General features: G+C 38.0%; 1 protein-coding gene across 5 annotated transcripts in view; it reads left to right on the forward strand.

Annotated features, from left to right (window-relative positions):
- The window catches only part of LOC116943512 (serine/threonine-protein kinase Nek5-like), a 50,016-nt gene extending 36,058 nt beyond the window's left edge, over window positions 1-13,958 (forward strand). For all 5 annotated transcript variants that reach the window (XM_032956404.2, XM_032956403.2, XM_032956401.2 and 2 more), the window contains 8 exons: window positions 138-260; window positions 1,172-1,258; window positions 1,947-2,036; window positions 2,601-2,666; window positions 7,410-7,551; window positions 10,934-11,077; window positions 11,581-11,695; window positions 12,150-13,958. In XM_032956404.2, coding sequence (XP_032812295.1) covers window positions 138-260; window positions 1,172-1,258; window positions 1,947-2,036; window positions 2,601-2,666; window positions 7,410-7,551; window positions 10,934-11,077; window positions 11,581-11,695; window positions 12,150-12,405 — 1,023 coding nt within the window. In that variant the 3' untranslated portion in view covers window positions 12,406-13,958. The remainder of the gene's footprint in view (window positions 1-137; window positions 261-1,171; window positions 1,259-1,946; window positions 2,037-2,600; window positions 2,667-7,409; window positions 7,552-10,933; window positions 11,078-11,580; window positions 11,696-12,149) is intronic.
- The last annotated feature ends 737 nt before the right edge of the window (window positions 13,959-14,695 follow it).

The following is a 14,695-nucleotide window of genomic DNA, read 5'->3' on the forward strand; positions in this document are numbered from 1 at the left end:
CACTTTTACAAATTATTCTTTAATGTTGGCCGATTTACACAGGTGTACAAATTTATTTTTTATTTTAAGACAACGAAGGGAATTGCGAAAGCTAAAGAATGGTCATAGTGGTGATAGTGATGCTGCGCCCACCTTAGGGCATTCGACCGGCATCAGGCGAAGGCGACCGCTGGCGACTCGTGCCAGCTGGCATGGGACCAGGTGGGAAGGTCCAAGAGAGGGGGAATCCCTGGGCATCTCGCAATCGTGACAAGCAAGAGGTATGGCTCACGGAGGTGTCACTAGCGAGGGCATGACCAGTAATTTTGGCTGATGGAACAAATACTAAATAATACACATTACATTTTTATTTAAAGAATTACTAATCTACAACTCATTACTAATCATAACCAATGACTGATTACTAATCGATTATATAATTACATTACCCCCCCCTCCGCCTCTAATCACTGCACCTGATGAGTTAAGTGATGATGTCACCCTGCTGCTCTATATAAAACCGGGAGCAAGCGAGGGCTTTACCATTCTGGCGAATTGCCCGATGATGCTGGAAGTATTTACCAGCGAAACGTCGTACTCAAACTGTAAATGTGGATTAACTCTTCAACACACCGGTGGGCTGAAGTAGTGAATTATTTGTCTTTTGTCAACGTGACACTTTTTTTGCTGATTGGCCGTGTCGGGTGGTGGAGGGTTACGACACATTTATAAATAAACGCGATCTAACCCAAAAACCTTTATTATGAATAATATTGGTCGCGAAAGCCTACGTGTTAAACTGATGGAACAAAGTGAGAAGCTCTTACGTAAATTAAAAAAACATCACTATACAGAACACAGTTGTTCAATACTGCATGTACATATATGCACTCAGTTATTGGTATGCCCCTGATATTAGTTTGGCTGTACTGGTCATGGTAATTCACTTGCTCATGTCAGAATAAAACAGTGCAATTGATTCATTGAGATAGTAATGTCTGTCACATGACAGTCACCAATATGTTTAGTTCTCATAGGTGGAATATAGCTAAATTAAGTCTAAAACATTTAACACTGTTTTTACCGATTGTTAAACTCAGTTGTAGTTTTCACTCTCGACGCCACCCTTCCCCCCCTTCCCCATCGAGTTTCACTGATTGTGATATGGCCCTGTATTCCGATCGTGTTAAAGATTCCTGTTCATGAGAACCACTGTGTAAAGAAGGCCCCACCTGCAGCACCACCTGCTGACGCAACCAAGAACCTCAACTATGAGAAGGTGAGGCGAACACTTCGCAGGGTCTGCTGCACATCAAAATACACGGTTGACATTTGTCTAACCCATGCATTGTAAACCTCTCGCATGGATCTCTAATGTTGAAGTTTTACAAAAGGCAGACTGAGAAGTGCATCTTCTGCATTGCAACTGTCCCAATGTAAAAGTTTCCTGATCTTGTAGCACACATGGACCACCCATAAATGCAAGTGACAGCTTGCAAACGTGATTTAGACATGTCCTGTTTTTGAGAAGAGTTTCAATGCTTGGTTCAACCCCTTGTTGCCAATTATGCCAGATAGCTATTACTTCCCTATAGTTCGCTACAATGTTTACATACAGGCCATTCATTTTTAAGGAAATAATTTGCTGTCGCCACATAAGACATAGGCCACAGAATTAAAAATGTATATTTCAGCATGTTAGTGTGCTTAGTAATCTGTTCTTGTGAAACGAATTGTACATGACAGTTATTCTCAGCTTAAGTCATGCATATTGTTGTGCCCAGGACAAGTTGGTGATAGTTACAAAGCAAGTTTAACATACATAGTCACTCGTTGTATCTTGCACGTATGTATGTTGAACTTCTTTCGCATCGTATTATAGCCAACCGTGCGAATCGGAGGGATGGGGGAAGGGCAGCAAACTAAAGCACACTGACAGAGCGGTGTAACACCACATTGTATTTTAGGATCCCATAGCAAGGGAAGACTATCGGAAAATCTTGCTGCAGAACAGGAATGAGAGAAGAGCCAACAAGGAGAAGTGTAAAGGAATGAAGGTAATGTTCGTCTGTGAAAACATGACTTTCGGGAGGATTAGCCAAATATGTGGTTTCTCCATGAATATTGCATACATTTGTGTTTCGAAGTCTGTAAATGGTAGACTACATATTTTTTTATGATAAACGCTTGAATTGTCTTTGAAGAGATGTGACGTAAAAGTTACATTCAAATTCAAAATCAGTTTGCAATGATATCGCATGTTAAATTAATATTCAAATGTATGAACTTAACGTCTATTCAGTATATATTATATATAATATTGATGGTTTAAATACTTTTAGTATATATTTTACGTGCAAGAAATTAAAACAGGCACACCACATTTTCCCAAACAAAACTCGTTAAAATGTATATTTATGTTATATTATTTGTTTTGCTAAGTTTCTACCCACTGCGTATATTATTTCAATATAGCAATATATTTCCTATGCAATTCTAATATTGTGCTTGGTCACGTAAGCTTCAGTATATATCAAATGTGCCCATGTCTTTAGGTCAAAAGAACAATGTGGATTAATGTGCAATGCGCCGCATGTGATGTTTCTTGTCTGTTCCTGCAGTTAGCATTTGAGATTCCGCTGCACAGGGATTTAAATGAGGGAGAGCTCAATCACGTAACCCCAGAGGTAATCACTCGGCACACAAAAATAGCACCTGGTTTTGGGGGAATATTTTTACGTGGGTATAAATATGGTTGATTTGTCAGCTCTAACTAGAGCCATGTTAGTTGATATAACTATTGGTAGTTCAGTTTTAAAGTGCTATTCATTTTGAAATTCCATGTCTATCATTTGTTAATTGGCTCATTTAGTGTCTAGTTTTCAAAGCACAGTTAGAGACTGAAATGTATGCCACATTTATATGCATATATGCTTTAGTTTCGTTCACTCTCAGTTCAAGATATGTGATTCATATGTGGTTATATACTATAATTCTAGAAATACTCACATTAATTGTTAATGAGTTAAAAATCTGACAAATTTATTTTTACATTATTATAGTATAAAATCTGATAAGTTAAATGTGTAGATTATAGTCTGTTGAATTTTTCGAAGAGGAATATCCATTACACCTGAATTTTTTTGGGTCCCTCCGTTGCAGCATTCCCCTCTTCACAATTCATCTATTCACTGAAGAACTGTAGTCTAGCATGAAGGTTGCATCGTCTTTACAATATGTTCTCTATTCAATTAGTCAAATTGCAAAACATAAGCTGACATGCATTACTTTATTATACAATGAAAATATATTAATGTGATGGACCATCTGGTGTCCCACCTGCTGACATACCTTGCCACCACCGCTCCCCCCCCCCCCCCGAGGATATGCCGTATATTTTCTGTATAATTGGAGTACATTTCGTACATTAAGTGGCCCTATGTTATTTTCAAGTTCAACTAGCTCGATCTTGCTGTAAATTTACTATCATTGTGTCGCCAATCACCTGGGAGTAATTGTAAGATGAAACGAATGTGATTTTTTATCATATAATTTCCCAATTATATGGCGATGAGTGCTATTTACTGTATTTTAGCCAATTGTGCAAGCCACTAGGCACCCGTTCTACGGCATATGAATGAATGTGTATGAATGGACATGTTTGCACAGATTCATTTTCAGATTCCTACACACCATGTAATATACAGCCGTGTGCAATAACATGCGCATTAATTTCACAAAAGCTCATAAATGTCATGAATGTGCATGTAATACATTAATACCAACATCTAACGATATAAACAAGCATAATTTTGGTCAAAACACCGGTATAAGATATTACAGTTTACATATGAATAAATGCAGTAATATCCTGTGTTTTTCACAAATGCAAACATTCACGGGATGTTACATGCTCAACCTTAAGTTTTGCATAAAGGCACGTGCTACATTTAAATATATTTTATGTGTATTGTGTGCAGCTGTGATGGCTTCCAAACAGTTGCAATGCATGTAATGGAACCATTAGTTCCGTAGGAGTTTTGGCAGTATGATGAGTTTCCAACATAGGTTAAGGTACGCACGTCAAAATTCCCCTGCAGGGTTTTTATTATTCACGATGAGTTTGCTGTTAAAATAACCCCTTTAGGTACAATTCAAGAGATCGTACAGTTGATCCTCACTTTATTAAACCATTCCACGAGACACGCTTTTCATTTTGATAAACCAAGCTGTGAAAAGATTTTAAAATGCATTGTATTATGCTTTTGGGACATCACCAATATTTGGATATCCACCTGCCTTATATACTCCAACTTTTGCAGAATAATGGAATTTGGTATAACTGTCTCGGCCTCGCAGTGCGCAGCGTTGCACCACTATCCGAGTCGTTATCCATCCATTAAATAAACCTTCAGAGCCAGGGCTAGAACGAGGTCAAACTGATGGGAAAACAGCACAAAATACAGCTTATGTTAATACTTGCAATATCAATACAATGAATGAACACTGCAGCATCATAACATTGTCTTAGATAACATGAATCTCAACAATAGGTCATGGATGGACCAGGCACCTACATTAGCACTGAATAGCTATATAACAAGAGAATAAGCTACTGTGTTAAATAAGGTCACTTTGTGTAATCACCATACTGCAACCCAAATGTACAGCGCTACACATAACACTGAACTGTGGATGAGATACTTCTTCATCCTTGCTCTCAATAACGCATTAAAATTACATGGGCACAAGTCTGGTTCGACTTATCCAACTACAAATAACATTCACAATAATGCAATTGGCAGGCTTCATTGTTAACTAGGCCCCATATTCATCATAACAATTTAACAGCATTATAAAGGCATATACAGCATTATAACGGCAATCCTAACATTATAACAGCATTCCCAGTATTATAAGAACATAAACGAACTTACAGACAATGCTTCTTAAAGTCTCGCAATAAACAGATGCACCCGTCTTCACTGAGACGCTAATTGTGACTCCATTTTGTCCTCTATGTAATGGCTGACCCGTAACTCGTAACTTCCTGGTCACGTGACCAAACTCAACACCATCATATCAGGAAGTTCCTGTGTAAGCACACCCCCATATCTGCCGTGGGGCAGAACAATAACCCATAAGCTTTTATTAACACGCAAGTGTTGGCAAAAAAGTATGTGGCATTTCAAATCTCAAAAAAAATCTGGTGTGCCCAGAACGCATAGGATAATGGAAAATGAGACATTTTGAGGCAAATTAGCATTCTGATGAAAATACTGAAATACATGCCATTGGCCATTTGCAAGACTATTCATAAGTAAGCATTGATATGTTTTGTAAAAAACACTGACAAAAGGGAACATTTTCGAACAACTGAAGGGGGTTTGTTCATTTGCACAATTGCCATATATTAAGTTTAACACGTCGGCTTTGGCGACCATTATCATCCATAATATATTTTTTTTGGGTTAGAGCGCATACATTGCTTTTCTTATTTTATTAATTATTGGTCAGCACTTTTTTCGAGGAAGCATAGACCTCCCGTTCTGCAAAAACCTGGTCGACATTCCACGATCCCGGAAACCAATCTGGGACTGCTGGCGAACACTGGAGTTCTGCTGAGATTCCAAATTAACAGCTCATCGAGGATCCCACCAGTACTCCGCATGGCTTTGTCCTGACAATAAAACTGTGGTGGCTCCATCAACTGCTTCCGAACAGCAACTGGTTGCTGCGCACATCTCTTCCACAAGTGGGAAATTAAAGATGACCCATAATGTGAGTGCAGCCACTCGAACCAAACAATATACCTTATTGTGAACTCCATTCTACTCCTGCTTTCCAGTGGATTCGAAAGTATTAGCTACGCTTCTCCCTAAGCTATCACATGGCTCACAAACTTAAACCTGGATGTATGATTTTCACATACTTTCCATACGCTATAAGAGGCACTTTCTTGGATGAATTGTTGTGTGGTAATATAAGTGAAATTGGCCATGTTGACCTTTTGGCTTTGTGTGGCATCTCCTGGCTGTTAATAGACCCTCATTGTTTCCTCTTGAACACGGTTTTAATACATATCTAGGAACCCAGTGGCTATTTCTCTATATTGTAATAATGTACACATAAAAACATAACAAATGATTATTTTCCAAACACTGCACTAACAGAAATTGAACGTCATCAACATTCCAGTGCTTGCGTCACAGTTTGCATATTCCGTGATGGACATACCATGGATTGGATACACCAGGTCTCATCTGATAACTTAAAAATATACACCATTGTCAACTGTGCTCATTGTACTCCTTGATGAAGGCATCCCCAACTCGTCGCCATTTACTTATGATCATACGTTGGAACAATCCAACTAGCACTTGCGCACGGGATGATTTTTTTGCTCCATCTGCTCTATGGACGTCCTTTTGGATGCGTTTGATCCCTTGGTGGCCATCCCATCATTATCCTCCATCAGTCATCATCCTTTCTGGTGGCGTGTGCTGCCAAAGCCCACGTTTTTAACAGTTATAATGATGTCTTTAATGTATTTCGAAATATATTGTAAACTTATGCCAGGGTCTGTGACAGGCTGCATGACTGCATCAGTTTCCAATTAATTGAATGCCTTTCCAAATGCCTTTTGAATCTACACATACATATACTAAATTTGTACTGATATGTACCACATACTGTATGTTTCATTCACCCAATAGAAAAGACATTCCACCTATTTAAAATGCAGTACACCAGATGTGCTGCTTACACATTGCACACAGTTTGCAATGAACAGTTGGTATGGAATAATCTTCTGGGGATTGGAGCTGAAAATAACTGCATTTCAAAAGAAGAAATGAAAAACTTTCCTCTTTTCTCAAGGCTTTTGAGTTTAAATAAAATAAATAAGGGTATGTAATAACCAGTGAATTTGTTTTCTCAGAATAAGTGTGACATTTAAATGCAATCAGTGAATGCAATGGATAGGCAGAGATTGTTGTGGTGCTTCGAGACTGGATGTTATTGCATTGCGTGTATTGTAAAATATAATTTAGAAAGATTGCTGTTTATAATTTGATGTAGTGCTTTGAGCAAAATCACAACTGTGGAAACCACTTTAACTTTACAACAGAGACATTTACAATTATTAAGATAAATCACCTTATGAGAAATTAAATTCCTGCCTCCGGGACAAAAAATGTTAGTGTCCGAAAAGCATCAACATGTTGACGATACAGGAAGACATTTCCCATACAATTTGCTAAATATGTTTTTGTTGTCAAAATGTTATAATTCACTTAGCATTCGTACATTTATCTGCATACCATTTAGGAAGAAACAGCAACGCATGTTTGATAGAGACGCTTATGAGTCTGGTGCTGCCAAACAATGGCAATATGCGAGAGTTTCTCTTTGTGCTATGGCAATAACAGGAGGTGACGGAGCTGAATAGCGCCCTGACCTTCCAGGAGGGGGCAAAGCTGCAGTTCAGGAAGTGGTCCTTTCAGGATGACGGCTGTGTGCTGAACGTTTTGTCCAAAGGGCAGCTTGAAGAGACCGCATCCAAGATGGAAGGTGAAATGGCACATTAACTGTGGATCAATTTACGCACATCGACAGGCTGCGAAGGCCACGGTTAATTATCCGTTGCATATTAAACGTGTCTGTGAAAGTACCTCTAGAGTGTACTTGATAAAATCACAAGTTTTTTATGTAAAATGCATGCCAAGTCGTAGTTAAATATATAGAGCATATGCATGCAAAACATTGACACCTGACAGCTAAATTGTATATATTTTTTATATATGTATACGATCAAATAGGAACAAAAGTTTAAGATTGAAAAGTATGCATTTACAACACCTAAAAGCATCTGTAATTGTAGAAAATCGATCATGCGAAGAGGGACAATGTAGGGTTTGATTAAGATTTGAAATGGAGAAGGGAGTCTGCCATCTGAATGATATGAGGGAGGGAGGAATTTCCAGACAGTGGAGACAGCCGAAGAGCAACTGAGGAGTGTTTGAATGCAGGTGAGGTCTTAACGACAGCAATATGGGGTACAAGGAAGACAGTCAAGCAAAATAATTGGAGATTGGTATACCCGTATATATTAAGAACTTTTGAATGTAGTGAATTAATGATGAGCTCTCCAAACAATATAGCCTCACCATAATGTTTGCTGTAATTAACATAATGCCAATTTACTACTACATACATGCAAATTATAATTTCAATTTGTCAGCTGTTGAGCAATTAAGAGGATATGATTATTTTCTCTAAAGTGCTTATCGTATACCACAAAGATTGTAAACTGTTGGGCCACATGAAATATAATTCCTGGTTGGGAACTTAATACATTTACATATAGTCATGTTTTTATTCTAATGGGCTGTAGAAACTTTGAATAATAATTTCAAAGGGGGAAACACTTCAGTGAATTTCTGTACATCAAGTTTAAGAATACAATTAATGTTTGTATGAAATCAACCGCTGTAGGTAGTTTCATTTTGAAAATGTCAACCCACCTCTTTACCTGAATCGTACTACTGATGATATCATGTACAGTGAGGGAAAAAGTATTTGATCCCCTGCTGATTTTGTACGTTTGCCCACTGACAAAGAAATGATCAGTCTATAATTTTAATGATAGGTTTATTTGAACAGTGAGAGACAGAATAACAACAAAAAAATCCAGAAAAATGCATGTCAAAAATGTTATAAATTGATTTGCATTTTAATGAGGGAAATAAGTATTTGACCCCCTCAATCAGAAAGATTTCTGGCTCCCAGGTGTATTTTATACAGGTAACGAGCTGAGATTAGGAGCACACTCTTAAAGGGAGTGCTCCTAATCTCAGCTTGTTACCTGTATAAAAGACACCTGTCCACAGAAGCAATCAATCAATCAGATTCCAAACTCTCCACCATGGCCAAGACCAAAGAGCTCTCCAAGGATGTCATGGACAAGATTGTAGACCTACACAAGGCTGGAATGGGCTACAAGACCATTGCCAAGCAGCTTGGTGAGAAGGTGACAACAAATTTTGATTTAAAGCTTTCGTGACTGCAGTAATTCATATTCTTAGTTCTTTCGGTAAAGTCACGTTGAAGGGAAACAATAAAATAATAAAATATATGTAAGCTATCTGGCTACCATGAGAGATTCGTTCATGAGGCTATCCACATATACAAGCACAGAGACAATTTCAACCGAGAAGATGGATTCTGGCTTAGCAATCATTGGAAAGATTTGATAAACCATTTCAGGTCTTAATTGATTGTTCACGCTTACAGTGGCTTTCAGACAGCATACATTACATTTTTCGTCTCCCCCCTCCTCTTTTCAGAACATAGATGGACTAGTCCTTCTAAATAAACTGACAAATCGCTGCGTGTGGCGCTGACGGTTTTTTTATAAATAAATAAATACACCGTTTAAAAATAAATAAATTTATGCAAACCGACACACCTGATGACGACCGTTTGTGTTATGGTCGAAACGTCGTGAGAATTTTTATTGTTATATATATTTTATTATTTTATTGTTTCCCTTCAACGTGACTTTACCGAAAGAACTAAGAATATGAATAAGGTGACAACAGTTGGTGCGATTATTCGCAAATGGAAGAAACACAAAAGAACTATCAATCTCCCTCGGCCTGGGGCTCCATGCAAGATCTCACCTCGTGGAGTTGCAATGATCATGAGAACGGTGAGGAATCAGCTCAGAACTACACGGGAGGATCTTGTCAATGATCTCAAGGCAGCTGGGACCATAGTCACTAAGAAAACAATTGGTAACACACTGCGCCGTGAAGGGCTGAAATCCTGCAGCGCCCGCAAGGTCCCCCTGCTCAAGAAAGCACATATACATGCCCGTCTGAAATTTGCCAATGAACATCTGAATGATTCAGAGGACAACTGGGTGAAAGTGTTGTGGCCAGATGAGACCAAAATGGAGCTCTTTGGCATCAACTCAACTCGCCGTGTTTGGAGGAGGAGGAATGCTGCCTATGACCCCAAGAACACCATCCCCACCGTCAAACATGGAGGTCGAAACATTATGCTTTGGGGGTATTTTTCTGCTAAGGGGACAGGACAACTTCACCGCATCAAAGGGACGATGGACGGGGCCATGTACCGTCAAATCTTGGGTGAGAACCTCCTTCCCTCAGCCAGGGCATTGAAAATGGGTCGTGGATGGGTATTCCAGCATGACAATGACCCAAAACACACGGCCAAGGCAACAAAGGAGTGGCTCAAGAAGCACATTAAGGTCCTGGAGTGGCCTAGCCAGTCTGCAGACCTTCATCCCATAGAAAATCTGTGGAGGGAGCTGAAGGTTCGAGTTGCTGGAGAAGCTCTGCAAAGAGGAGTGGGACAAAATCCCTCCTGAGATGTGTGCAAACCTGGTGGCCAACTACAAGAAACGTCTGACCTCTGTGATTGCCAACAAGGGTTTTGCCACCAAGTACTATGTCATGTTTTGCAGAGGGGTCAAATACTTATTTTCCTCATTAAAATGCAAATCAATTCATAACATTTTTCACATGCGTTTTTCTGGATTTTGTTGTTGTTATTCTGTCTCTCACTGTTCACATAAACCTACTATTAAAATTATAGACTGATCATTTCTTTGTCAGTGGGAAAACGTACAAAATCAGCAGGGGATCAAATATTTTTTTCCATCACTGTATATTCATGAAGGCTACTAACATGAAAACGCATCGCATATATACATGACATCTGCACGGATGTATACAAATTGTGCAGATGCGGTACAATCCATGGCAACCAGTAAGACACCACGTTAAAATGCTGATAGTTAACCCCATGCAATGTGTTATCACGTTTCACAGCATAGATTTGTAAACGTATTGAAAAGACAACTTGTAATAGTAGCATATATTTTCCCTGCGCAACCTCGCACTCCGCATGTGTTCTGTTCTCCCAGCCACGTGCCCCGATGTGGATGTGGTGGAGGTGTGGCCTCAGGATGCTGGACATCGAGGCCAGTGGAAGGGTCCCTCCCAGACAATCATGCAGGTGCTGAGCAAGGCAGCCCTGAGCACCATCTGCCCTTCGATATCAGAGAAAGGTATGAAAATTCTCACGCCCAAAATAAAATTTTAGCCCAGTGGAACTCTCACATTACATTAGTGTTAAGATTGTTTGAATATTACGCCCATTCGCTCATCGTTAATGTTAACTTGTGTCTGACATTAATTATCTAACAGTGCATACACATATTCATGAAAAACTGTCAGCAAGGTGTTAAAGATTCAAACCTTGCTCAGTAGTTGGGTGCTGGTTCATTGGCCATCTCAACCCATCACAGAATAGGAGTCTGGCGCAAGACATTTTCCTATAGGTCATTTTCTGCATTATGCAGCATTACATATAGACTAAATGTATTATCAATAAGCACTATTTTCTGCATATTTTGCTTTAGATTAATACATGTAATTTGCATTGTATGTGGCTTAATTGGTGCTTTTCCATAAACAATCCAAAGAGTTTTGCAGATTCAAGCTTATTCTGTAAACGATGGTCATGTGTAATAATAGAGAGCACACTTTTTTAATATTTTGCCTCTTGCAGAGGATGAAGAAGATATCCAGCCATCATCAGCCAACTCGGGGACTGATGGAGCAGAGAAACTGGAAGAGGGAGATGATGAAATGAAAGAGGATGGAAGATCAGATGATGAGGACACGTATGTAAAAACATGCACTTTGCTCTGAAATAAATACTAAGTATACTGCAATGTGTGTTACAGCCTGTGCAATATTTTACTTAAAAGCAAGAGATCTCCTACAATGTTTTGGTGTTTTATTCACTTACATCTATATTACCCCCTGACATTGATTATAATGCCAACTGATGAAATATTTATATGAAAACCTCTACTACACAGTGGGTAATCTGTGACAATACAACTTTCAGATCGTTTTTAATGTCAAAATCTTACTGGACTAGAATGTGACTTGAAATGCTATTAATTTACATTTGAGATCCTGTAAATGTATTCAATACAAATATATTTTAAGGCATGTAACTCACTAACTGGCTTTGTTAGATATGTTTAAAAAATGTGATCCACGAAAAAACCAATTTGAGCTTGAAACTATCAAGCCATGTGTCTAGACAGCTTCTTTTGTCTTTCCCAGAAATTTTGGAGACTCGGATGATGAAGCAATGCAGGACCTGAAGGAGTCTTTCCAGAAGTTCCTAGAAAACGATTTTGAAGAGGGGTCAGAGGGTAAAGAAAATGGCAAGGGAGACCCAGACAAAGAGCAGAATGGCCAGAACATAGCAGGATCTCCTGCATCCGAAACAAAAAACAGAAGCTCCCCAGAGTCTGGGAAAATAGAGATGTCTAATGAGCGTGAGGAATGTGATGAAGATGGAATTAAAAACTGCTAAGACTACTCAGAAATCCATGTGGAGAATATATAGTTCGTTAGTTTCTCTTTATATTTTTGTACGAATAACAGTTATTTAGAGACATGCATAGAAAATGGTAACTTCATGTTTTTGGCTAATTGATTCCACATTATTTCCCTTGCCTTCCTGTACAAAAGAAAACTGCTGATACCACTTAAGCCAGGTTTCTACAAATGTATGTGTAATGATTCAGAATGTGAAGAAACTCCAAATCTATACAGCAGTCGTCATTAATAAAGGCCCTCCTATAATGAGAGTGCATTACAGGCTATTGAATTCCAAGGCACGCTCTGCCTCTGGCCATAGCTATCACTCTTTTAAGTAATAGGCTTTTGTACCCAAATATTGTATTATCAAATTGACAAAATGTGTTTTCCATGAAAATCCAATAAACCTATTAGTAGTAGAAAAGTATATTCCCATAAGTGGATTTCCTGCCTTGATTGCTTTTTAGGTGCTGTATATGCACACATATGTACAAAGCGCATATGTTTGTATATGCTTGCTGCATCTTGTGTATGTGTATTCTATCTTACAATTGTGAAAACCTGCAGTATATCGGAGCATGCTTGTGACATTACAGAACGGTTTTGTCCATGATGCATTGGTACATCTAAAGTATTGCTTAATTCCCTAGCCATAATGCAGGCAATAGTTCTGTGCAAAATAAAATATATTTGGAATATAATGGTGAATGTAGTTTCATTGACAGTGATTCTATAGATCATAACATGTTTTATCAGTGGATTTATTACAAATTATGATAAGCCTTAATTTAACGTTCAAGTCTAATTTCTTAACTTTGGAAGAGGCCTCGTGATTAATTTAGATGTTATACTCACCAGTACCTGTATTTAGAATGCTGATTAAACATGAGAATATTGTTCTCTTAGAACACTACAAACAACGTCCAAATTGTCTGTTTATGTTGTGTTGACCTTTTATCGTTAGCAATTGTTATGGTCATCTATACATCATTGGGGGGTTTAGTGGCTGCACTTGGTTAGCACACTGTGCTATGAACCAGGCAACCTGAGTTCCATTCCCACCCATAACTAACATCAGTGGTGGGTGATGTCAGCACCATTCCCAGCCACCCTCATTCACCCTCCCACACTGAGCAGTGTGATGATATATTGTTAAACAACCCCTAAATTACATGATCTAGGGAGGCCTTCATCCAAAAGTGGATTGGCAATGGGGTGTAAATGATTTATTTTACAATTACACCATAAAGAGCTACTCAAAATATCAGTCATTTACTCAACTGGAAATAGCTCGCGAAAATATGTACACAGGCACAATTGTAAAATAAATCTGGATATGAATGCAGCATTGCAATTTTTAAAACCTGAGCTATGAGAGATTGCAATGTTTTGAGCTTCCTGCCAAAATATTAAGTATAAAACTCGCAAAAACTATGGATATCAAATGCCGAGTATACATATGATTGAAAATTACATTGATACCAATATTTACTTTCAAGTGCAATTGATGCTGTATATCAAATAAATATATTTGCTGCACCTGTGGCATTTGGTACCACGTGGTTTTTCCCTAATGAAGTACTGTACTGTATAAAGGACCTGCGTATCTCCGTGTGATGTATGTAAACAACAATCTATTTTCTGGTTGCTTTGAAGTTAAAAGTATGAAAATATATCAGCCTGTTTCTCCTGATGCTGGCAAAATTAACAGCACAAAGGTTAAAGAACATTTTCGAATCCATTCTATACATACGTTTAGAAACAATTTAGCTTTCAGCAGTTGTACATTTTTTGGTGCCATCAATCTTATAAAACCGGCGATATAAAATACGATAGACATTGACTTTCCTTTTTGGTTGATATTCTGTTGTATTAAGACAATTTAATGGTCTAATTCACATATCTTGCCATTTCATATGACGACTATCTTATTGATACATTTCTGGTATTTGTATCTGTTTTAGTTTTTAAAAATAAAATAATCAATACACTCAACATAATACCTACGTACAAGTTTTGGGCTTAATTTTAGGGCGTGATAATTATCACTCGGTGAAGTAAAGTTTACTGAAATATTCCCTTGTCTATTTTTACTAAGTTTTTGTCATATATATAAAAATCTAAAGAATAAATTATTAAGTAAAATATTATTTAAATAGTTTTTCAACAAAGAATAAATTATGAAGTAAAATATTATTTAAATAATACATTGATAAAATAAAATAACACAATAATATTCTCACGACGTTTCGGCCACAACACAAGCGGCCTTCATCAGGTGA

This window comes from Petromyzon marinus, chromosome 18 (genome assembly GCF_048934315.1).
Source record: "Petromyzon marinus isolate PM22_M1 ecotype Great Lakes invasive population chromosome 18, UKy_Petmar_22M1.pri1.0, whole genome shotgun sequence".
Classification (NCBI taxonomy): Eukaryota; Metazoa; Chordata; class Hyperoartia; order Petromyzontiformes; family Petromyzontidae; genus Petromyzon; species Petromyzon marinus.